Source organism: Eucyclogobius newberryi, unplaced genomic scaffold, assembly GCF_026437365.1.
Source record: "Eucyclogobius newberryi isolate DKJ021-1_F unplaced genomic scaffold, fEucNew1.0.hap1 SCAF_2, whole genome shotgun sequence".
Taxonomy (NCBI): Eukaryota; Metazoa; Chordata; class Actinopteri; order Gobiiformes; family Gobiidae; genus Eucyclogobius; species Eucyclogobius newberryi.
In genome coordinates, this window is record NW_027315834.1 from 12,095,950 (window position 1) to 12,121,555 (window position 25,606).

The 25,606-nt window shown below is 41.4% G+C and overlaps 2 protein-coding genes across 2 annotated transcripts in view; both read left to right on the forward strand.

The window, feature by feature from the left end:
* The window catches only part of LOC140366996 (protein turtle homolog A-like), a 151,549-nt gene extending 144,516 nt beyond the window's left edge, over window positions 1-7,033 (forward strand). Inside the window, exons 17-18 of the mRNA XM_072453274.1 lie at window positions 6,044-6,211; window positions 7,029-7,033. Coding sequence (XP_072309375.1) covers window positions 6,044-6,211; window positions 7,029-7,033 — 173 coding nt within the window. The remainder of the gene's footprint in view (window positions 1-6,043; window positions 6,212-7,028) is intronic.
* A 345-nt stretch (window positions 7,034-7,378) lies between these two features.
* LOC140367613 (uncharacterized) lies at window positions 7,379-16,823 on the forward strand. The gene is made up of 4 exons (XM_072454154.1): window positions 7,379-7,460; window positions 8,750-10,711; window positions 14,307-14,389; window positions 16,532-16,823. Exons 2-4 carry the CDS (start codon window positions 8,949-8,951, stop codon window positions 16,690-16,692), a joined length of 2,007 nt encoding a protein of 668 aa, XP_072310255.1. The 5' UTR covers window positions 7,379-7,460; window positions 8,750-8,948; the 3' UTR covers window positions 16,693-16,823.
* Window positions 16,824-25,606: the final 8,783 nt, after the last annotated feature.

Sequence of the window (25,606 nt, forward strand, 5' to 3'; positions counted from 1 at the left end):
TCCTGGTTTAGTCCTGGGTTTGTCCTGGTTTAGTCCTGGTTTAGTCCTGGTTTAGACCTGATTCAGACCTGGTTTAGACCTGGTTTAGTCCTGGTTTAGACCTGGTTTAGTCCTGGTTTAGACCTGGGTTGGACCTGGTTTAGACCTGGTTTAGTCCTGGTTTAGACCTGGTTTAGTCCTGGTTTAGACCTGGTTTAGTCCTGGTTTAGACCTGGGTTGGACCTGGTTTAGACCTGGTTTAGTCCTGGTTTAGACCTGGTTTAGTCCTGGTTTAGACCTGGTTTAGTCCTGGTTTAGACCTGGGTTGGACCTGGTTTAGACCTGGTTTAGTCCTGGTTTAGACCTGGTTTAGTCCTGGTTTAGACCTGGTTTAGACCTGGTTTAGTCCTGGTTTAGACCTGGTTTAGTCCTGGTTTAGACCTGGGTTGGACCTGGTTTAGTCCTGGTTTAGACCTGGTTTAGACCTGGGTTGGACCTGGTTTAGTCCTGGTTTAGACCTGGTTTAGACCTGGTTTAGTACTGGTTTAGACCTGGGTTGGACCTGGTTTAGACCTGGTTTAGACCTGGTTTAGTCCTGGTTTAGACCTGGTTTAGTCCTGGTTTAGACCTGGTTTAGTCCTGGTTTAGACCTGGGTTGGACCTGGTTTAGACCTGGTTTAGTCCTGGTTTAGACCTGGTTTAGTCCTGGTTTAGACCTGGTTTAGTCCTGGTTTAGACCTGGTTTAGTCCTGGTTTAGACCTGGGTTGGACCTGGTTTAGACCTGGTTTAGACCTGGGTTGGACCTGGTTTAGTCCTGGTTTAGTCCTGGTTTAGACCTGGTTTAGACCTGGGTTGGACCTGGTTTAGTTCTGGTTTAGACCTGATTCAGACCTGGTTTAGACCTGGTTTAGTCCTGGATTAGACCTGGTTTAGACCTGGTTTAGTCCTGGTTTAGACCTGGTTTAGTCCTGGTTTAGACCTGGGTTGGACCTGGTTTAGACCTGGTTTAGTCCTGGTTTAGACCTGGTTTAGTCCTGGTTTAGACCTGGTTTAGACCTGGATTAGTCCTGGTTTAGACCTGGATTAGTCCTGGTTTAGACCTGGTTTAGTCCTGGTTTAGACCTGGATTAGTCCTGGTTTAGACGTGGTTTAGTCCTGGTTTAGTCCTGGTTTAGACCTGGTTTAGTCCTGGTTTAGACCTGGGTTGGACCTGGTTTAGACCTGGTTTAGTCCTGGTTTAGACCTGGTTTAGTCCTGGTTTAGATCTGGTTTAGACCTGGTTTAGACCTGGTTTAGATCTGGTTTAGACCTGGATTAGTCCTGGTTTAGACGTGGTTTAGTCCTGGTTTAGACCTGGTTTAGACCTGGTTTAGAGTTCCTTCTGAACATCACTCACATGGAAGTACAAGGCCTGTGATGTGGCTCTCTGTGTCATTTTGAACAGAAACTGTTTTGAGAAGTGGCACAAATAGAAAAACGCCTGAGGATTTTAAATAGTGGTTTATTGCTTGTATATATCACAAGAATACTTTTATATGTTCATATTTGCACCTTGTGGTTCAGTTTGAACCTTTTTAAACGCTTGGTTGAGGGATTTGAGGGTTTTACAATGAAGAAAACATAATTTTTCTAGACGGACTTTGTGTTTTCTGTGTGTGTTTAGGTCCAGTTATGTTGAAATAGTTTGTCAAAGTGAAAAACTAACTAACAGATCATATAGGTGAGATTGTGCTGAAAAAAAAGATACCCAACATTGGTCTGGTAAACATTTCTTAATGTAGTATATCAGGGCAAAATTGAAGGTACCCAAAAACTGCCAAAAAAGCTCCGGACCCTGAAGGGTTAATGGCGGACCATGGCTTTGGTTTATTAACTTTACAAAGTCCAAAAGTGGAGGCGATGGGCTCCGGGGCCCGTCTGGGACCCGCATATACTTCAGAGCTGAGCAGAGTTTAGTCAATATCATTATTTGCTCCAAGAGCTGCGTCTTAAGGATTTTATTTTATCTTGCGGGTTTGTTTTGGGTCTTTTTCCGGGTCGTGCAGCACGTCATCTCTGATTGGCTGCTGCGGCGCATCTACCGCAGAAAGTTGAACAAAGCTGAACATGTCGCGCCAGCTGCTTTGGGCGCTTCGGGCGCCTCATACGCGCGCTCAAAGCGCCGAGAGCGTACGAAAACGCAGGATGCGTTCGACGCGCGTATACATAGACTTTGAATATAAACTGGACGCTTGGGACGCCGTGGTCTGTAACCCCCTTCAGGTCCATATCAGTTCTGTTCTCCAGCGCCCCCTGTCTGTAAGTGGCTCTGGGCTCTGGACTGAAAAACTAAAGCCTGAAACGGCCTCATGTTTTATGTTGTGTCTATAATAATTCTACAAAAATGTGGAGAGAATTATGTTGTGATTCTCTGCGGTCATTTTCGCCATCAACTCGATAGTCTTATTAGTTCATCAGCTGTTTGTGGTCATAATTCTGTGAAAAAAGAGACTGATTGACCCAAAATACCGTCTGAATGCTCGTGGGATGTAGAACTTTTCAGAGTCGTTTATTTTGTGCTATATGCTGTTAATGATCAGTCTATGTGTCTTACTTTAAGTTAAATTATACTTTACAGTGATATTTTCTGTCCCCATGCTTTTAACTTACACTTCACCTTCAGATAAGATTCGTTTTTGTGTCTATTTTTTGGGAAATACCAGAAACTGCATTATTAAATAAAAATTATAAATCTGATTTTACATACAAACTGTCACTCTATACTTTTTACTATCATATTTGCGTCACTATTTTTTACTTCTATTTGAGTCAAATAGAAGTCAGAAATCTGTATTTACTTTAAAATTGTATTTTTGATTTGACTAATACTATTTTAAAGTAAGTACATATTTTGGCTTTGGTTTAATGATCTACTACATTTCAGTTTAGGTTAAAAAACCCAATAGTGCATGGCTCGGGGGTGGAGCTGCTAACACGAATAAATCATTCGTCTTCAGAGCTACAGGAGCTGGCACCTCACCTGCCTCTAGTGTGAAATACATTACAAGACGACAAAAATTATACCTCTTAACAACCATTCTCCCTGCTGTTCTCTCCATTTCATGCATATAAGTGCTGTCTATTCAAACCTACGGTGAGACAGAATGACCTTTTCAGTATCCAAGTTTAACCCTTGAGTTGTGTATTTAGTTTAAAAACATGTGTTAAGGAAGGGATGACATTTTAATTAAAAAGCACGCTACGAAATTAAATTCTGCTCTCAAGTTCTTCAAATAGCGCTAAGATTTTTTGCAGGTTTGACTGCTATGACGCATTGACTAAAGGTTGCCGCATGAGTCAGGCCTGAACAACATATAACAGGTATTTGATCACTCTACAGAAAACTTCATAAACTTGGATTGCTTCTGTAGCAGGAGGTCGAGATGGCAACAGCGCAAAACTGTTTGAGTAAATGAAAGTTTTGTACAAAAGGTTTTGTACAATTATAGCTGTGATTCACAAAGTTTTCACATCCAACAATGGTATAACTTAAGAACATTTTGCCCTTCTGAGTACCACCAGTCTATAACGGGGACTGTTCCAGGTCTATAACGGGGACTGTTCCAGGTCTATAACGGGACTGTTCCAGGTCTATAACGGGGACTGTTCCAGGTCTATAACGGGACTGTTCCAGGTCTATAACGGGACTGTTCCAGGTCTATAACGGGACTGTTCCAGGTCTATAACGGGACTGTTCCAGGTCTATAACGGGACTGTTCCAGGTCTTTAACGGGACTGTTCCAGGTCTATAACGGGACTGTTCCAGGTCTATAACGGGGACTGTTCCAGGTCTATAACGGGACTGTTCCAGGTCTATAACGGGACTGTTCCAGGTCTATAACGGGACTGTTCCAGGTCTTTAACGGGACTGTTCCAGGTCTATAACGGGACTGTTCCAGGTCTTTAACGGGACTGTTCCAGGTCTATAACGGGACTGTTCCAGGTCTATAACGGGGACTGTTCCAGGTCTATAACGGGACTGTTCCAGGTCTATAACGGGACTGTTCCAGGTCTATAACGGGACTGTTCCAGGTCTATAACGGGACTGTTCCAGGTCTATAACGGGACTGTTCCAGGTCTTTAACGGGACTGTTCCAGGTCTTTAACGGGACTGTTCCAGGTCTATAACGGGACTGTTCCAGGTCTATAACGGGGACTGTTCCAGGTCTATAACGGGGACTGTTCCAGGTCTATAACGGGACTGTTCCAGGTCTATAACGGGACTGTTCCAGGTCTTTAACGGGACTGTTCCAGGTCTATAACGGGACTGTTCCAGGTCTATAACGGGACTGTTCCAGGTATTTAACGGGACTGTTCCAGGTATTTAACGGGACTGTTCCAGGTCTATAACGGGACTGTTCCAGGTCTATAACGGGACTGTTCCAGGTCTATAACGGGACTGTTCCAGGTCTATAACGGGACTGTTCCAGGTCTATAACGGGGACTGTTCCAGGTCTATAACGGGACTGTTCCAGGTCTATAACGGGACTGTTCCAGGTCTTTAACGGGACTGTTCCAGGTCTATAACGGGACTGTTCCAGGTCTATAACGGGGACTGTTCCAGGTCTTTAACGGGACTGTTCCAGGTCTATAACGGGACTGTTCCAGGTCTATAACGGGACTGTTCCAGGTCTATAACGGGACTGTTCCAGGTCTATAACGGGACTGTTCCAGGTATTTAACGGGACTGTTCCAGGTCTATAACGGGACTGTTCCAGGTCTATAACGGGACTGTTCCAGGTCTTTAACGGGACTGTTCCAGGTCTATAACGGGACTGTTCCAGGTCTATAACGGGACTGTTCCAGGTCTATAACGGGACTGTTCCAGGTCTATAACGGGACTGTTCCAGGTCTTTAACGGGACTGTTCCAGGTCTTTAACGGGACTGTTCCAGGTCTATAACGGGACTGTTCCAGGTCTATAACGGGACTGTTCCAGGTATTTAACGGGACTGTTCCAGGTCTATAACGGGACTGTTCCAGGTCTATAACGGGACTGTTCCAGGTCTATAACGGGACTGTTCCAGGTCTATAACGGGGACTGTTCCAGGTCTATAACGGGACTGTTCCAGGTCTATAACGGGACTGTTCCAGGTCTATAACGGGACTGTTCCAGGTCTTTAACGGGACTGTTCCAGGTCTATAACGGGACTGTTCCAGGTCTTTAACGGGACTGTTCCAGGTCTATAACGGGACTGTTCCAGGTCTATAACGGGGACTGTTCCAGGTCTTTAACGGGACTGTTCCAGGTCTATAACGGGACTGTTCCAGGTCTATAACTGGACTGTTCCAGGTCTATAACGGGACTGTTCCAGGTCTTTAACGGGACTGTTCTATTGCAAAGGAGCTCTATCACTGATTAAGAGCATAACAAAGTAAATATGTTGGCAAAGTGAAGAATCCCAGAAGGTTTGAGGTTGTATCTAGCAGGGCCTCCGTGTGTCTGTGTCTTTGAGGGGGTTCCACCAGCTGCTCTGATTTTCCCATTCAAACCAAAACTTAAGGGATGCTCTTGAAAAAAAAACAAAAAAACAAGATGTACAACTGCAGTAGGTGGTGGTACCAACCGCCATAAAACAAGGAGCATGCTTTATTAATTTGTTATAGCATAGAACACATATTTTGAAGACGTACAACTACAGTAGGTGGCGGTAAATGCACCTTTCCAGTTAGCTGCCAACCGCCATTAAAAGTAACACAACAACAACAAAATCAAACCCTGGATGGCAGAAAACTTGCTCCAGCTTAACCAGGACAAAACAGGTTTTAGTCATCGGCCCAGAGAGCCCAAACTACAAGCACAGTCTTAATCCATCTCCACAAGTACAAAAACGCCTGGGTGGTGTTGTTTTTTTTCAAGGTTTATTTGACAGATTTTTAAATGTCTTAATGGTCTGGGCCTTCTTATCTTTCAGAACTGCTTTTACCATAATATAAACCCTCGCAGCACTTGCGCTTCTCCTTCATGGCTCATCATGATTTGATGATCATGAAATTTAAACCGTGTCCATCTCTGCTGTTCCAGGTATGGACATGTATCCTTCCAAGTCCCGTCTCCTGGAGTTTGGCCCTGAGCCCTTATTGGCTGGAGTTCTGGGGGGCGTGGCCTTCATGTGCCTGGCCCTGGTTGTTCTTCTGGGCGTCGCCTGTTTGATCAGCCACAAGAGAGAGCGCCGCCGCCGTGAGAGAGATGGTAAAAAGAAGTACTTTGATAGTGTTTAATTACACCATAGCTATAAGTGAATTGACCATTACTAACACGCAGTTCACAGTGTCCTTTATGTTTGTGTACATCATAAGTTGAATTAATTTGCATCAATATAACCTTGTCTCCCTTGGGATTTTAAAATTAAACATAATTTCACATGATAGGGATGACTAGCTGCTTTTACTGATTTAATACTCGGTGACAGACAGATGACAGGAGGAAGAACAATTCATAAAAGTATATAAATGATTAGTATTGCTGTATAAATCATTGTTTTTTTGTTTTTGTTAAAAAACAACCTGTTATTGGATAAATGCAAAATTGATATCTTTAATGTGGATAACGAACTGAGAGCAATAACATCTCCATGGAGACAAGCAGGAAGGTCCACTCTAGTTCACTTAATTTACATAGAACATCTCACAAACAACATTTCCAAAGTGCTGCACGGAAATTATAATCACAGAAAACGAAAAAGGAATGAAAGTTCAGTTTGATTGTACTAATACTAAAACAATAAAACCAGTAAAACATATCAATGAATACAGTATAAAAGGCCACGACCCCCAAAATAAGAACCATTGGCATTTGCGACTCCCAAAGTGATAATGGCGCCTCGTGTCTAATTGATTTTATTTTGAAGGTATAGACCTAGATAAATGGCTTTGGTAGGCCAACAAATAATAATCTATATTTACGACTGCATTTGAATGGAGTCAAGCCTTGCCCATATTATTTATTTATTTTACCAATTTTTCCTTCTTATCTTCTGGAAATCCCCTATGGGTGTCCTGACCCCCAGGTTGAGAACCACTGGGCCAGAGAACAGAAATGGGTCTTAAAATAACATCAGATTTATGTAAATAAATAGACAGATCAATAGACACCATAAACACCACCATATTGATTACGACAAGCTTAATAATCTATTACAAACCACATCCCTCATTTCAGTCTGGCTGCGTCTTCCACTTGTCCAGTCAGTCAATTTAAACATTATTGATGTGGTTTACATGTTGTGCTAATTAGCCTAATTCCTCATTATCGTGCGATAAATGTAAATGTAATTAGCTTCCTGAACAGCGGCGCCGCCTCTGTCTCTGTAAGGTCTTTTATTAGAACTGCAGCTGTTTTACATGTGATCAGTGTGATGGCTTCATAATGAGTCCAAACCTCGTCCTTGTCTCTCCCTTTCAGACGCCCCTCCCTCCATCTACAAACGCTCCCCCTCCATGTAAGTACCCACAATGCATTTCACTGCCTGTCCATGGACCTGCCCTTCATCTGTCCTTCTGTTTCCTCGGTGTTAAATACGATGATTGAAATGACTAGTTTTGGACTTTGTTTTTGTATATTAAGGTTCAGTTATTCTTTCATTTTGTCTTTTGTTTTTGTCTAATTTTGCAGCTCTAAATTACAGAAATTAAAATGTGCAAGGTTTAGTTCTGGGCGATGTAGTGACCTTGTTAATTCGGTTGCTAACTGAAAGTTTTGAAGATGACTCGCAGTTAGCAGCCGAAAAACATCTCACCAAGGTAACTACATCTCCTTTTGTTGTTTTGTTTTCATCATTTAAATGATTTGCTATCTTGCAGCCAACTAACAGATCATTATATAATTAGCAGTATTAGCCTTACTTCCATGTTATTTTCTTTCAGTGTAACAAAAAACATCAACTTTTTTTTGTCTGTAGTTTTTGGGGGTTTTTTGCACAGAAACGTGTATAATATAAAAACAGACATAGATAGTTTGTCACAATCACCAAACTGAAGGCCATGATTCAGGCAGTACTAACTGAGAAAAACTAAAAATGTTGTTGTAAATGTGTGTTTTAGATGGGTGCAAGCAGCCTCTATGGGCAATCTGCCTTTGAAAGAGAAATCCACAAATATTGGACCTTACCACTATTTGTTTGGAATTGACTCCACAAACTTGCCATATTACATTTTTGGCTTGAAGTCCTTTTAATCGACAACAATCACTTATTGTAAATGAAGTTCTTCCACTATAGTTCAATAATACTGAATGTGAAGACGTTGAACTTTGTACCAGTTTTTGTTTCTTGTGTATAGACCAAGAAATGACTGAGGTATTAAATGTTAACCAGCTGAGACATGTGCTGTATGATATAATTCTGACTTGCAATCCAGCTCCATGTTTTAACTGTGAACTCAATAAGTTTTAATATTGATGCTCTATGATTTATAATGTACATATTTAATCGTCCTTAATGTGGCCATAAATAATGTATCCCTTGTACTTTCCAAGACCAAAACTATATGTTGTAAGTATTTTCATCCATAGTAATGGATTAAATGTTTTAGAAAATAACTCATCCCAATAGTTCCAATGAGATCAAACATTTGATGCAATAATGCTCCAAAACTTGCAAAACTCTTTCCCCAACTGCTATTATAGTATTTCTCTGTCTCTTCCTCAGCTGTTCTTTCACTCAAATGGCATTTCTTTTTTGGGTTTAAATCCTCTTTTCACAGCATCCCTCTCATCTCTTTCCTCTTACAGAAAGACCTCAGGCAGCGGCAGTCCCGACAGTGTGCTGAAGAAAACCCTCCTTCCCTCCTCCAACCTCTACCCAACCACCTCCTCCACCTCCTCCGGCACCACCGACTGCTCCTCGTACAGCGTCCAGAACAAGCGGCAATCCTTCTCCAGAAACAGCCTGAACAGAACAAGCTCCTCTCCGATTTCCCCCGCCATCGAGATGATCTCTCGAGGTTCCGACGGGCGATTTGTCATGTCCGAGTACGACACGTTGAGCATCGATAGCAAAAAATACTACGATCTCCAAGAACGAAGATCTGTCTCTCTTCACTCGGATTGCGATGACAAGAAAGAACCAGCTTATGTACTTTCTGTTGACCTGCCACCATGCAAGCCAGTCCAGTCCACACCTTACAACCACGTCTATCCATTGGTTCAAGTCCAGAAACCACCTTACCAAGGTTTACTGGACTATAGCAGCCTTTGCTCGAACAGTAGCCTAGCAACACTCCCTCATCCTAGTCTGTCATTCCCGGTTCTTCCGCATATACGATCGGGTTTCGGCCAACCAGCGAAGACGGCGAGTTCTTTGGTTCTTCAAATGGAGCATGAACGAGAGAAAGGCAATCTTAGTCGGTGCTTGAAACTTGCGCACGAACGGGAGGAGTTGGAGCGGGAGTTGAGAAGATACACCCAAAGCGATGATTCCGAAGAGGATTCTATGTGGCAATGTCGAAGCAACACGTTACCACACAAAGCCAGTTCCCACCAACGCCGTCCCGAGTCGTTTTCCTCTGCCTCTCTGCATTGGGAAGCCTACCGTCTCGCCTCCCTGCCTCCCACTCCGACACCACATCTGACCCGCTTTGGCTCAGTAAGTCCATCTTGTTTTCAGAAGGAGCGTCTGGCGCGCACCCCCCCGAGCCATGAGGAGGCAGAGCGCTTTTGTCAAGACGGAAGATTAACTCTCCCACGCCCCCCCTCAAAGAGACAAGAAAGAATTGATGCCGCGCCAGAGGGTTTAGATAAATCAACAAATCCCGCAGTGAAAATGTACACGGGTGATTCGTGCTACGGGGCAAAGAGACAGAACAATGGCAGCTTTACAATGTTGCCTTTGCAAAGTGAGAAATATCCTCAAAGATGTCATTCGGTGATTGGTGTGTTGCCAACCTACACTAAAGTCCATAATGAAGATGTCGAGATGAGCGTGGATGAACCAGATTTGGATAGACTTGGACATTTTCCCCCTAAACCCATGTTGCACCAAAGGATTGCTTCACATGTGCAAAATGGCTGCGCTCTAGCCCACAAAGTGCAGTTCCATACCATACGGAGGAGTAAAAGCCTGAACAGCAGGAGTCCAGTTCCTAAAGGCGAAGACGTCAAAAGGCCTATGTCTCCGCCAGCGACACAACATGAAAGCTGGGCAAGAAACCCAGCTAAACCCCGGGAATCAAAGCGGAGGAGTCAAAGCTTGGACTCCAGAAGGCGGAGAGACGCCAACTTCTTAACTCCAGATGCGTGGATAAATTCAATCAGCAGGGAAAACTGCGCTGACATATCTCCTCCAAGACCGACTTCGCTTGTTTGGGACACTCGAGGCTCAACAGAAAGGGCAAAATCTCCAGCAAATTTCTATAAGATCCAAATGAATTCACCTCAACAGAGATTAACGACAAATCACTCATCTAATGGGCATTACGAGCATGAGTATAATTACCACAAGGCTATGCAGGCTGCTGGGCGATACTTAGACGCAATCAAGAATCCATTTTTGGAGGATGATGGAAGAGATATTGAATATGGAGGAGACGAGGAAGGGTTCAGAGGAGTTCCAGAGTCTGGGAGCTACAGCAGTTTTGCCAGCAGCGGCAGAGGAAGCATGGACCCACCCAACAACAGGCTCTGTAACATGTCGCCTCGGGAGTCACCGGCCAGGATGGAGGACAAGATCAAAGCCCACATGGGTCAAAACCTCAGGTGATTCTTTTTGATTAATGAGGGAAGTTATTCATTAGTGTAGGGGATTCTTACTAGGACAAGTACTGTAGTGTTATTCATGTCCTCCCACTTTCGTGACATTCAAAGTTGATTTTGATTAAAGAATTGTTCCAGATTTCAAACATGACACACTGCATGAGTGTGTGTATGTCTATTAACGTTTATTAGAGTTATATGGGGCACCATCCTGTATTAGGTATTTAACAATTCTAATCAAATATCTAAATGAATGAATTTATAAAAAAATAATTTGCTCGTTAAGCTGAAGGTTCGTAATCGTGACATTGACCCCTTTTTCTGGAAATGAATGAACACTTTACCAAATGTGGTTTATGAAGATCTATTGACCAAATAATTAAACAGATATAGATGGTTTTGGAATATGCAAATTAGTCGATAACAGATAGAGACACTAGACATGATTGTTCTAGATCTATTTAGTTGTGTAGATTCCATATCATTTCTTTCTATATACTTTCTATAATGGGCCCTTGTGTGTCCGTGTCACCTCTAGAGTTCACTAGGGTTCACTCTGGGGTCACGCTCCAGCTCAGTCCACACTCTGGGCAGAGCACGGACAGGACAGTGTCAGGCTGAAGAAGCCCTGGATCAGGGTCAGTGATCTGCGTTCTCCTTGGCTCTGAGGCTTTCCTCAGATAAAAAGGGCTGTTGCACTGATTCACCGACGAAGCTGGTCTGAAGAGATGATGCTGGATCCAAGTTTTGTTGTAGTCTTGAAAAGTTGCAAAATGTTGTTTAGCTTGAGTTTGCATAATTCAGTTTTAATCATGTCTGAAAACGGGCACAGAATTTTTAATTTTATTTATGGGAGAGAAAAGTTAGCTTCCACGGGTGTCTCTCTGGAATGTTCTTTGTTCCATAGGTTAGTTTAGCATCGCAAGGCCAGAGATGAGCACTCCCTCCTTGAATATCTCCGATGAAAGTGAGTTTGTCTTCTCTTTCTCTCTCTCACAGACCCCTGGGTTGTTGGTTGATCAGGGAAAAAGATTCAGAATGATGCAGCATTGTTTACCATTAGGCCACTTAATTATAAAGGGAGAATTGTTCATAAAACAGTTAAATGAACTTCCACAATACAAAAAACCATCATATTGTTGACAAAGTCTGCTATCAGTTGATTGTTTACTAAAACCACATAGTCTTTTTAGCGTTTTAGCTTTTTGTCTTGGGAGAGAAAATGACTCTGATTTCATTTTAATCCAAAAGTTATCATGATAAATCTCCATGTGGGGGTTGTACATGGTTCCACCTTATGCCCTGCATTCCTGTCACCATGGCAATGTTCGGAGGTCGTCTGCGGTTTGCTACATTAGTAAGTTAGAACCCCTTATGATTCCGGCCAATTTCCCTTAAAACTGCTTATTAAAATAACCCCCAATTCGAACAGAAGCTGTTTCTGAACTATAGTACAAACAAATGTCGACTCTTTGTGAAGCTGGCACTTTGTAGTCTGGGCTTCTGATTTCTCTCATTTTAAGTGGTAACACGCTCCTGCACAGAGGAATATTGGTTTTTGAACCCACCTAGATTTAAATTGGTAAATATAAAGAGGAGTAAAGCGGCTGTTTGGAGGAGGAGACAGAAAGTAGACTGAGCATTTGACGATTTTTGACAATTTTCAGAGCTGACGCCAATATCACAAAAATGAGATTTTGGGTCTTGTTATAAATTAAAATCATCTATTGCCTATTCACATTTATTTTATTTTTTTTCTCATTTGTGGGTTTGGTGTGCAAGCATTAGAAAAAAAGAAGGTTATAGCTTTCTTTTTATAATTAAACTGCCCATGAGCTTAATAGTTCTCTTTTTTTCAAATGGATTAAAGGGAATAAATGAAGAAAACATCAATATAAGATAAAGGGATGTTGCAATTTAAGTGTTACCATGTATGTGCAATATATACTGTCTTGTAATTGCAGGTAAATGAATGTAACAAGTACTGGAATAATCCAAATTAGTTTTAAGGTGTATAGACTTTAAAAACATAGAGGAGCTTCATGGACTGCTCTAAGAGGGCAAGTGGAGGGAGAGAAAGTTGATAGCTAAGGGAGTTGTACGTGATTAGGGCTGTCGCAGTTAAACGATTTCCCTCGCGGTACATGTGCTGTGGCCCCTAGGCCCAGAATAATGCATGTAAATTGAGGTTGTACTTGAATTATAGCAACAAAAATAACAGCAGTCATAAGTGTACATTAATAGCCGATATTATGCAAAAAGGTGCATCTTGAAAAGCGCTAATCTTATTTATAATAACTCACTTGCCTGGTGTCAGCTCACAGCTGGTACCCATGTTAAGTTTCACTATCTTTTCTGCATATACGGCACAGATGCCTTTGCTTTAACTACACGTTTATGGATGGAGGAGGATTATTATGGCAGATGATAGTGTTTTCGTTTTGGCTACAATTTACGGCTGTATCTTCCCATTTTAACCACGGCAAATTTACTTTGACTTTTTTTGGTTTACGTGTTTACCTGGGTCAAGGAGGAGGAGGATTACAGCCTCAGAGTTGATCATATCCATTTTGGCTCCAACGCGGACAACAGACTGTGATTTGGATTTACGCACAGCGCGCAGACTTTGGGTTTTCAGGTGGATATAAGGGCAACACTGGACGTTCAGAGCTGATATACTGTGCTTTGTTTAGGTCAGTGTTGGCTTCTGTTCGTGCAGATTGCTCAGTTGTGGACGCCTGCGCTGTCATGTCTGTGCTGTGTATTTACTGACTCATTGATGAGATTCATTTAAAGCCAAGGCATCGAAAGTTGGCACCTAAAACTCGAGCCGAGTCTGTCGGCAGAACACGGTGAAAGTTTGAATGCAGGTGGTGTGAAAACATAGTTAATCCTTAAACTGTGAAAATTTTCCCGACAAACTTCATTCAAATGTAAAATGTGGTTACTGCAGTCATTTCAGCCTTTCTGCAATTTTAGTGACGACATTGTTACAATTGCAATATTGTGGTTACCGTGACAGCCTTATATGTGATATTACTCAAGTTGCTTGAAGAGTGAGCCAGGTAACTAACTCAGTAGTTTATTGTATTCTTCAATATAACATTTACTGATATTAAGAAAACTTGAATAACTAAATTGAAGAATTCATTTTCCAAAATAGGTAAGTGCCATTTGAAAACATTGTCAAAGACTTACAATTATTCTTTGTCTGGCAGAGTTTTCAAAAGCTGAATCCTTTTTCATGCAGTAGAAATATTATCCCATCCCTTCTTGAGCAAACCCCCTCAACTAAACTATTATTATTTGAATAATAAAACAATTAATTTGAACACAGCATAAATTTCCAAAAGAAGAAGATTACAGAGATTAATTGCAGCCTTCTGTTAAAAGTAAATATCGTGTTATTGTGTAAATGAGTCGAGAGAGGAAAATTCAAGTGGCAAGGACACATCCGAACAGAACGTCCTCTTGAATTTAGAAAAGTGACATTGAAAGTTATTATAACAAAAAGCAAAGTATTATATGATAATTGTGTTTTGTTTCTTTGCGTTCTTTTTCTAATCTGCTTTTATATTTGAAAACTTACGATTTTCAGCCACTTCCAGAGAAAAGAGTCGGTGGATGAGAACTACGAGTGGGACGCCGCAGACGTGTGCTCGCAGGCCGGAGACCACGATGGTGAGGGGCTTCAGATGTGGAGATTGTGAGATGTGATCTGAGAGAAAGAGAAAAATAAATAAATAAATTGAAAGTAGTGCATGGAAACTTGAATTCAATTAAATATTAGGTCTATTTTTAAAGGTTGTATCTTTTCTGGGGCCACCTACTTGAGTCAATTATAGACAGTCGGCATCTGTGTGAACCGCCAGTACCAGACCTCCAGGGGAAATCAATCCATGAATTTTAATGTAGAAGAGCTGTTCTGTCACCCACTGTTACATGCAAACCTTGGTATGTACAGTATATTGTAATACATGTAGGCACAAAGACATAAAGAAGAATAAAAAAAATGTCGGAAGACAATGAATGACATAACTAATAATGATGTAATGATAAAGACCCTTCCAGTGTTTACAAACTAAACTCTGCGTTCCAAACCCGGTACCATTCTATGAGTTAGCATTGAGTTAACGCATTTACAATGGGTTAGTTCGGCCGCGGTTATTTTATTACTTGGTTTACGGATTTTTAAATGAAATATATTGAACAGGCGGACAAAATAATACATTAATATAATAATTCAAGGAAATATGGCGACAGGCAGGAAAAATATAAATGTCAAAGAAGTCTCTGAGTACGAACAGAGGAGTTGACATTTCAACAGTGTCCACTTTAGAGGTGTCCAGAGGCCGTCATCGCTGCTGCTGCGGGTGATTTCCATGACATCGCGGTCACATTTTGTCGGGCAGGTGTTTGTTTAGTATATCTCCAACTGTACCATCCCGATCACCACTAGCATATTTTTTCAAGACGCAATGGCCTCCAGATAAAACAGTTATGCAAAACCACACTGGCCCATGGAGCGCTGAGCGCTCATTTTAAATACCCATCATGCACCGTGCATACGCACATAGCGTCGGTACAATGCTTTCCAAAATAAATGACTCCTGCAGGATTTTGGCGAAAAATGACTTCACGCTCTCTTATCTTTTGACTTAATACCGCTTTTTATATTTCATTTAATGCTATTTTGCGTTGTCGGTGGTACTTTATAAAAGAATTGTGATAAAAATGTATTTTATTTATAAATTAGAAAACATTAATCTTGCGGTGGATCTGTAAACCAAGTAATAAAATAACCACGGCCTTAGCGTGAGCCTCGAAACATCACAAACTATGAAAATCCAGGGCGGTTTTGGCGACCGACGACCACTCGACCGCACGAGAGCAACACCAGAGCCTCGTTAGAAAACATTAGCACGTGTAGAAGTGTCTTGTGTAGATTGTTGGTGTTAGAGATACTGTTTTTCTGGACAATAATGCTCTTAAAACATAGCGGGTGACAACAGTTTAACAGAAAAATGTATGTTTTTGTTTCACTAAGCGCAACAATTATTATTACTCGTTGGCAAAAGATATAAACATATAACATATAAACAACAACCATGTGTCTGCGCTGTCTACAAACGAAAAAAAACGTTTTTATTTGCTCTATTTTAATGAATTAATAGAATGTAAACACAAGTGCACATTCTGGTAAGTACTTCACTCCTGCAAGGGTCTGTAGCTTTGGTGCTTAAACCTCGGCAGGAAATAATGAGTGATGCGCAGGATTTTTCTCCCAGGAGCCTAACCACTGGTGAAAATAAAAAGCTGAAAGAAAAATAGACTAGTGCTACGGTGGAAAGGTGGCGCTGTGGTGCAGAAGGACTGCGTTTAGAACTAGTGAGCTGCGATAGGCTCAGCTCGGCCTATCAGAGCAGAGCAGTGAAGGTATACAGGGCAAGAATGCTAATGGTGGCTACAGACAAAATGCTACCACGATGACCACAGTAATTATGGGAAATAATGGAATTAAAAGATATCGATCTTTGCATTTATTCAAATAAAATACCTTGCAAAACATCCCTCCTTGACTTGTACCTTGGCTTGGTAGCGTCACCTGTCTTCATGGGGATAGATATGTCAAATGCTAAACTGTGGAAAATATTGGAGTAATTTATGGAAAATGTATAGAATAATGAGTGTGCTCCTGCTAATCGCAAAAAAAGCTAGAAAAGCAAGATGAACATTGCCCATTTAATCCCGACACCTGGGCCTTTTCCAGTGTTAAACAGCAGCTCGACTGTGACTCCCGTTTAATTATCTGCCTCCCCGCAGGCCTCCTCCCTCCGCTGCCCCTCCAGAAGCCCGCGCTGTGCTGTAGCCCGCCCCGGACACACCTCACCTCCTCGGCGCGGAGAAACTGCAGCGACGGCACTGTGCAGGAGGGCCACCGCGGCTCCGCTCTGCCCCAGCCAGAGGCGGCGGTTCTGTTCTGACATCGCTCTCCAACACCTCCTGTACGTCCGGGACCTTAACACCGGCTGCTCTCGCTCATCCTTCCCCTCTCACGGTTCGAGAGAGCACATGGGAAACAGACACTCACGATCGGGCTGGGATAGAAGGGGATTTTGCTATATTTTTTTTTTATTCCACAATGAAATGACAAATAATAAAGGAGACATAATATGCTGCTAAATTCTCTTGAGTTGAGTTTTTACCGTAACACAATGTATTTCATGTGCATTTTTTTTTTGTGATCACAAGTTTACATTTTGTGTCAGATAGTGAAGTTTTACATTTTTAATAATCGTCAACTAAAAAAGTCTTCACGCCTTCTTTACACGTTCCATTATTACAAAGAATTGTCGACTAAAGACATGCCCTGCCCATCGATTAGTCTCAAATCTCCTCAGTATCTCTGTGATCTGACCATGTATCTGACCCAAACTGCACTCACAAGACCACATGTGACCTCCATTTAACGATTCAGCCAGTTTTTCATATTGTCGATTATTAAAATTCAATTAAATCTTGCATTTATTCAATCACAAAACATTGAAAAACTTAATGGTGTCACCCACTTGGAGATGGGTATTGCCATAGTGCGGAACATTCCAGGCAAGCATTAACATCCCCATGGAAACAAGCAGGTGGTGAGCCCTCGTTTCATTCATACAACATCAATTCAAGAACTCCAAACACATGTTAAATAGTGTGCACGGAGCATAATACGTCTCCTTTAAAGCAGCACTGATATTTACATTCTCTGGACATAATCAAACATGTGAAGGAAACAAATGAACTCTTTATGAATTGTGAACTTTTACCTATTTTACCAATTTGTTCTTTTTGTAGCCGTTTGACTACTTGTCTTATCATTTGTTTTGCACATTGTAATGTTTTTTTATGTTTCATTTTCAAATCCCACATTTCGCTAAAGACTATGAATATGAACTGTCAAATGGATCCTGATGTGTGTGACAAGATGCATAAACCTGTTTTTTAATTTGTGTCCATCTTCCAAAGTCACAGAAGGAATATGAAGTTGTAGTAAAAAAAAAAAAGAATATTTTTTGTACATGCTGAACGTTTTAAGTCTTAATAATAAAGTATAAACGATATATAACATACATTTATGTGCCTCAGGAAATTCCTTTTTGCAAAACTGGTACAAGTCCTCCATCTGGTCCCAATGCTCATGTCTGTGATTTAGGCTGTTTTTAGTTTGAGCGCGGCCCATTTTACCACCAGAGTTGAACTAAACCAATAATACTTTGCCATTCTCCCAGTTTAAAAATGATTTAATGAATAAAGAAAGATGGCAATATTGAAAAAGATGGGCTTATTTACATATTATTCCTATTTGTTTTTCATAGTTTGCTGTTTGCCTGTCCATAAATTCTAACTTCATTTTTCACAAGTTAAGTAACATTAATCGGATAATAAAAACATGTGGGATATTGATTAAAAAAAAAAAAAAAAAGCCTCAGTTTAAATTTGTATTATGCATGAGACACTAAGTTCCTGGTCTAAGTTGCCATAGTGACTGAGTGAGCTTTATGAAACCCAAATGACAGCAAAGTTAGTCACTCTTGGACATTTGAGTCTAGTTTGGAAAGTAAACAAGATTTATGAAAATGAAATACAGCCCTGTTGTCATGGCACCCGATGACAAAGCAGTTTGGCGTCTCTTTGGGAAAGTGAGAGCGAGAGGCTACAATAATGTCATAAGAAATATGATCAGTGTATGTCAGAATCTGCATAATGCTAAAAGGTTCTTGTACAGTGTGATTTTTAGTCCGTCATGTCAGGAATAAAGTCCGTAAAAACAAGAATTCTGACATCGTGGTTTAATTTCACTTTTATAGACGTCCTGAGGTCAAATTAAACTCGTCCGAAAAGTCTAAAGACTTTCCTGAAGCTCACCCACTATAGAATGTTGAACTAAAAGCCAACAAAATGCAAAAATGACTGAAAAACCACAGTCTTCTAGTTTGAACTTACAGCTTTAGGATCCGATGTATCAAGTCGGACCCTCACCACAATCTATCCTAAACTGAACAGAAAAACACATTTCTTTGAACTTTTCTGAAACCTTTTCATTGCTTCTCTTTTCAGTTTGGCCTTTGAAAAGCTCACCTTGTTCTGAAGTATTCTTTCTTTCATTTTCCACCGCTTGTTGCCGTTAGGGGTCTCGGGTGACTTTAAGCCTTCTTCTGTGACCCCTCCTCCTTCAGTCTCCTGACATTTCCCTCCATTTGCCCTCATCCAGTCGGCACATCTGTCTATTGTCATTCTACACGTCACCGATCACTTTGGACATTTACTTTGGACAATCTGTACCGTATTTTCCGCACTACACGGCGCACTTAGAAGACTCTTTCAAAAAACGCCTTATAATCCAGTGCGCCTTATATATGGATTAATTAGGCCCGAGCCCCAGCAGGGCGGAGGGCCTATTGCTCCCGCAACGCTGCCGAAGGCAACTGTCTGACCTCGGGCGCAGCCCGCATGTTTGGTACCCCGTCGCCCCTGGCAAGTACAGTGAACTAGCCCATGCCGAAGGCATGGATCATGCATACTTACTCCTGCTATGACAGAAATAGTCAACAATTAGTGAATGGGCTACGCCCATTCACTCATTGTTGACAACAGCAGCGCGAAGCGCTGCATTCCTCCAAAAACCCTCCTGGCATCGTCCTGTACGCGAGAGTCCATGCCGCAGGCATGGGCCATGCTTGTATCTGCTCAAATCAATGGAAGTCTATGGGGAGTGGGCGGGGCATCCCGACGGAATAGGGAGTGACGAGCGCGTAAGCGCTCGTAATGATGATTCCACCCCATGACGGCATCGGGAAGGCTTAGAGCTTTCAAACGATGTATAATTTGTTGTTATAGTGGAAACGGCTATATTGTTTTTGCTAAAAATATTATTATTTTTATTTTTATTATTTTTCTTGTTCTTTTGCTTTTTGAGATCTAATTTGACCCCCTGAACATGCTCGATTTTTTCAGGGCCATTTTTTTTTTCGTCAAAAAATGGCGCGACAGCGCCACCGACAAAAGTCAAAATACATTGCGCCTATGGGAGACGCCCCGAGGTCAACTTTGTCGTAAAGCTACGAAATTCGGGACACGCATTCCTCTCGTGAGGACAAAAAAAAAAAAATCATTGTGACCACGCCCCCAGACTTACCCTATGGCCGCCATCTTCCTTTGAAAATGAAAACACGCTGTGTTAGCCATTTTGTTCACGTCAAACTTTGACGAACTCCTCCTAGGGCGTTTTGCCCACCGACTTCAAAATCGGCGGACGTCCTCTGGACAAGTGGGGCATCTAAAGTTATCCAATTTTTGGAGATACCTTTTACGGTCTGTGTGCGGCGCAGCCGCAAAGTTGGACAATTTATTTTGGAATATTGCAGATCTAAAAATTGCTCCCATTTGATCAAAACGAGTCCGATTAGGACCAAATTTGAATCAGTTGTTAAACTTTCCGGTTTGGACCAGTTTATGATGACAAAATTGAAATGGGCGCGATAGCGCCCCCTACAGAGTGACCTTGAAATTAACATTGAAGGTCAAAAATTAGTTTTACCAAAATGTTCTAAACTTTACCCAAAATTCTATTTTGGCGTCCCGATCAAAAAAGCCAATCAGACAAATGCCTTATTTTTTACGGCGTAGTCGTAGCGATGACAGAAACCTCCCATGTTATCCCAATGGGAAAACCGCAAAATCTCTCAAATATCCACATTTTTATGTTTCACACTTTAACGAACTCCTCCTAGTGCATTTTGCCCACAAACCTCAAAATTGGTGTACGTCCTCTAGAGAAGTGGGGCATCTAAAGTTATCCAAATTTTATAACTTTTACGGTCTCTGTGCGACGGAGCCGCAAACGTTTCCCAGAATTCTGACTATTTGGCCTTCAGAGTGGCCTATAAACAATAGAGTTTTTCCAAATGACATGATATTTTGAACAAAATTCTAATTTGCCATCCTGATCATACAAGTATGAGAGCCAAAGTCATATTTTGTACGGCGTAACCGTAGCGTTGACAGAAACATCCCATGTTATCCTTATGGGAAAATCGTAGAATCGCTCAAATCACCACATTTTTACACTTCACACTTTAACAAACTCCTCCTAGGGCAATTGTCCGATCAAGTTCATATTTGGAGAATATCATCTACACAAGCGGGGCATCAAAACTTACCCATATTTTGATTCTAAGTGCTACGGTCTCTGTGTGGCGGACCCGCAAATTTATGTCAGAAATGGGAAAACAGCTAAATCTCTAAAATGACCACATTTTTACGCTTCACACTTTAACGAACTCCTCCCAAGGCGATAGCTCGATCAAGCTCACATTTGGGGAGAATCATCTACACAAACGGGGCATCAAAAGTTAGTCATATTTTGATTTTAAGTGGTACGGTCTCTTTGCCGTGGAGCTGCAAATATACTGTCACAAATGGGAAAAACGCCAAATCCTTGAAATGTTCACATTTACGCTTCACACTTTAACAAACTCCTCCGTGGGCAATAGCTCGATCAAGCTTTACTTTGGGAAATATCATCTACACAAGCGCGGCATCAAAAGTTATCCATATTTTTATTCCAAGTGCTACGGTCTCTGTGCGGCGGCGCAGCAAATTTGACTGACACTTGTGTTGATTTGCACTGGATTGGCCATGTCCAATGTGTCGCCGTCTGTCAAGTTCTTTTTTAATTCAACACAATAAGGGCGCCATCTTTATCAAGTCGAAAGCGCAGAGTCGGAAGGCTGGCGGCCCGCGAGGGCCGTTGGATGCCGCTTGCGGCTTTAATGCTGGTTGTGCTTACTGACCTCGAAGCGATAGTCAGTTGCCCCTTATAGTGCGGAAAATACGGTACCTTAATTTTACTTTTGCTGGCTCTCTCTGTTCGTGTTCAACTGTTTTTGTCAAGCCCCAAATGAAGACATACAGGATTAGGAGAACAAGCACGAACCACTCAAAATTCAACTTTGAGTAACCTTTATAACAGAAATGATAGGTTATTGTATTAATGTATCTTTTACCACAGTTCACTGAAATATTCCACGTCCCGTTTTTTTTTCTTTACGAATAAAATTATGCCAATTACGCTCGGCTCACAATATTTATGATTCCGATCTCTGAAAACAAAGTTAGTCTGCTTTTACTCCAAAAAGGGTTTATTTCTTCACAGAACAGTTACAATGAGAATCAATAAAGAACAATGAGGCGAGGCGATTGGTTGAGGGCCGGGGGATTTGCCAACAGCGTCGAACAGGCGAAAGGAGGAAATACACAAACTAGAAAGTCCAGAACGACACAGTACGTCTCTATTTTTACACACATCGATATCAGCCTTGTCACTGTTTTCATCGCCCCGAGTTGTGATGGTTCGTGATTGACAAGTGGAGTAGCCAATCAGGGGCACGCATGGGCCGTCCGTATGGAAACCAATACGGCTGCGTCCAGGGAAAAAAGAACGATTTCTGCAGGATTTCTGTACGGATCTCTGCAGAACCAATGGTCGAATCACAAATGAATCTGTTAATCTGCGGTGAGAGGAGTTTGAATAAGCGCGCAGGCGAGAAAACTCAGTCTTTCAGGTTCAAATTACACTTCTGCTTCATCACTAAATGTTTTTTGCACTAGCGGTCGTACTAATGGCCTGTTCACACTTTGGCTTGTTAACAACTAAAATGATGTTGACTTGTAAACATAAATTTGAATTATAATCCTCCTTGCTTTGAATGAAAACGCCTCTCCTGGGTCTGCCAGCGTGTACACCGGAGCGCGGGCTCTAATTACGCCGGCTAATTGAAGGGGGTCAAACGAGCGGCGTGTGTGCGAGGGCTGATTTTTCGCTCATTTCTGCCTCAAACGTTGCAGCGATTGTTGACGCGACTGGTGGTCCCTCTGACAGCTGGGGCCTAATGGTTATGTGGTTTAAATGGCACAGAAGTAAGTTCAGAATGGCAGGTCTAAGGGGCAAATTAACCGTGCGGCAACAAAAGCCACGCACCAGGACTTGTGATGGGCGAAAGACTGATGTTGATGTGAACGGTTGATTATTAATACAAGGGGTTAGCCACAATAGCCTGAACAAATAACAGTTTTGAAAAGAGTGCCCATGGACCGTATTACCGTATGTTCTGATGCCGTACCATGGACAGCTCCAGCACGGTCCTTATAGGCCTACGTCAGAATGCAGGGAGCACAAAGGAACCACAGGGAGGCTTAAAAGAGCAATACTGAGTGTTCGTGTTGGTTTTGTACTGATGGTAAATAAAGTTCTTCTGGTCGACGTTCAGTCTCCTGCCTGGACTACTGCTTGGATTGTTTGAATGAGAATGACATTTCTCTTGCGGACTAGCTCAGACACGGGATTTAATGTAGAAATATCCACATTAGCCAAGGGGAAATAACGCTGATTGGAGCGGACAGTATGGGCCGTTGATTCCGGTTAGAGAATCAGGGGAAACTGGATTGATTGAGAATGTCCTTTAATTTGTACATATTACAAATTGGTGGTGTGTGTGGTCTGGGAACAGAAAGACAGTAAACATGAATTAAGTCACATTACTAAACTTCTACATTGCACAGTATATGCGGTATAGAACTCGGGTTACATTAGTAACCTACATATGCGCCGATGACGGAGCTATTTTTAGAACAAGCTAGTTGACGGCGAAAACAGCGATAAGTAATGGATCGCGGCAGTTTAGCTGAATACAGTGCATTAACTGTCAAAGATAAGGATAAACATCAACAATATACAATTGATAAACATTAACACGACCAAATACTCACTTTTATAGTAATTACGCACACAATATGTGGTGCTGCTGAATAGTTAGCTTGAATAGTAACAGTAAAAGAGGGCCGTCCAGAAACACGGAACTAAACTTTGGTTCCCCCCTTAGTCTTTCTGACACGGGAAATAACGACACCACGATGTTAAAATTGTAAAATAAAGATGTGATTTAATCAAAAGGAATGTAAAAAGGTGAATGAACAAAATGAAAAGCAGTGGCAGTCTTCAAACATCCAATGGGGAAAGCAAAAGAAAGCTTTGCCAAGGTGAGTGGAATCCAACACTTTCGGTCTGTGTTATTCAAAGGTCTGTTGATTCTGAACGTTTCAGAGTTTTTAGATTCCTTACAAATACCAGACAACAGAAGATCAGAGTTTGAGATGAGAAGATCATAAAATATATGCATAGTTTTCTTTAAAAAAAATGTACTAACCTCCTGTGCCAGTGTGTGTGTGTGTGTGTGTGTGTGTGTGTGTGTGTGTGTGCGTGCGTGCTAGCCGTCCCGCTAAAGCAAACAAATATTAGCATACCAGCACCGCACTTCCTGCTTTTTGGAGATTAAATTTCTCTATTCACCTTATTCCGGAAGTTACCCTGAGCCATCCGACATAATCCTCCTCTTCTGCTTGTATTGGTTAACACAGCGCTGCCGATCTCAATTGCAAATAAGTTCCACAGTCGTGTTCAGTCCCAGGGAATGAACATTTCACACAATTCAATCTACTTTATATCATATTTTAGAGGCAAGACTTTACCCTCCTTCTCCACTTAGTGAACAGAGTTTGACTGGAAGAGCGATTACAACGAAAGTGCTGAGCCATGGCAAAAAGAGGAAAAACTGGGCAGAGCGGAATGAGGTGAATATTTAGATACAGAGAAAATGTGGTTTTACTTCTACAATATCTGTGCAAGGTGCAAAACAGATTTTACGTGCAAAATATCTGGTACATGAACTAGATCTGTATTTTGTGTTTCAAAATCACTTTACTCATTTGTTTGTTGTTGTTGTTGTTGTTGTTGTTGTTGCTGTTGCTGTTGCTGTTGTTGTTGTTGTTGTTGTTGTTGTCATAATCATGTGCAATACTGTCATAATCATGTGCAATTACTGTCATAATCATGTGCAATTACTGTCATAATCATGTGCAATACTGTCATAATCATGTGCAATTACTGTCATAATCATGTGCAATTACTGTCATAATCATGTGCAATACTGTCATAATCATGTGCAATACTGTCATAATCATGTGCAATACTGACTTAATCATGTGCAATACTGTCATAATCATGTGCATTTACTGTCATAATCATGTGCAATACTGTCATAATCATGTGCAATTACTGTCATAATCATGTGCAATACTGTCATAATCATGTGCAATACTGTCATAATCATGTGCAATACTGACTTAATCATGTGCAATACTGTCATAATCATGTGCATTTACTGTCATAATCATGTGCAATACTGTCATAATCATGTGCAATACTGTCATAATCATGTGCAATACTGACTTAATCATGTGCAATACTGTCATAATCATGTGCAATACTGTCATAATCATGTGCAATACTGACTTAATCATGTGCAATACTGTCATAATCATGTGCAATACTGTCATAATCATGTGCAATTACTATCATAACCATGTGCAATTACTATCATAACCATGTGCAATTACGGTCATAACCATGTGCAATTACTGTCATAACCATGTGCAATACTGACTTAATCATGTGCAATTACGGTCATAATCATGTGCAATACTGTCATAATCATGTGCAATACTGTCATAATCATGTGCAATACTGACTTAATCATGTGCAATACTGTCATAATCATGTGCAATTACTGTCATAATCATGTGCAATACTGTCATAATCATGTGCAATACTGTCATAATCATGTGCAATACTGACTTAATCATGTGCAATACTGTCATAATCATGTGCAATACTGTCATAATCATGTGCAATACTGACTTAATTATGTGCAATACTGTCATAATCATGTGCAATACTGTCATAATCATGTGCAATTACTATCATAACCATGTGCAATTACTATCATAACCATG

Coding starts and splice junctions, on each gene's coding strand:
- LOC140367613 (XM_072454154.1), top strand. CDS start 8,949: ATGATCTCTCGAGGTTCCGACGGGCGATTTGTCATGTCCGAGTACGAC. Junction 10,712..14,306: donor CACATGGGTCAAAACCTCAG/GTGATTCTTTTT, acceptor TACGATTTTCAG/CCACTTCCAGAGAAAAGAGT. Junction 14,390..16,531: donor GCAGGCCGGAGACCACGATG/GTGAGGGGCTTC, acceptor GCCTCCCCGCAG/GCCTCCTCCCTCCGCTGCCC.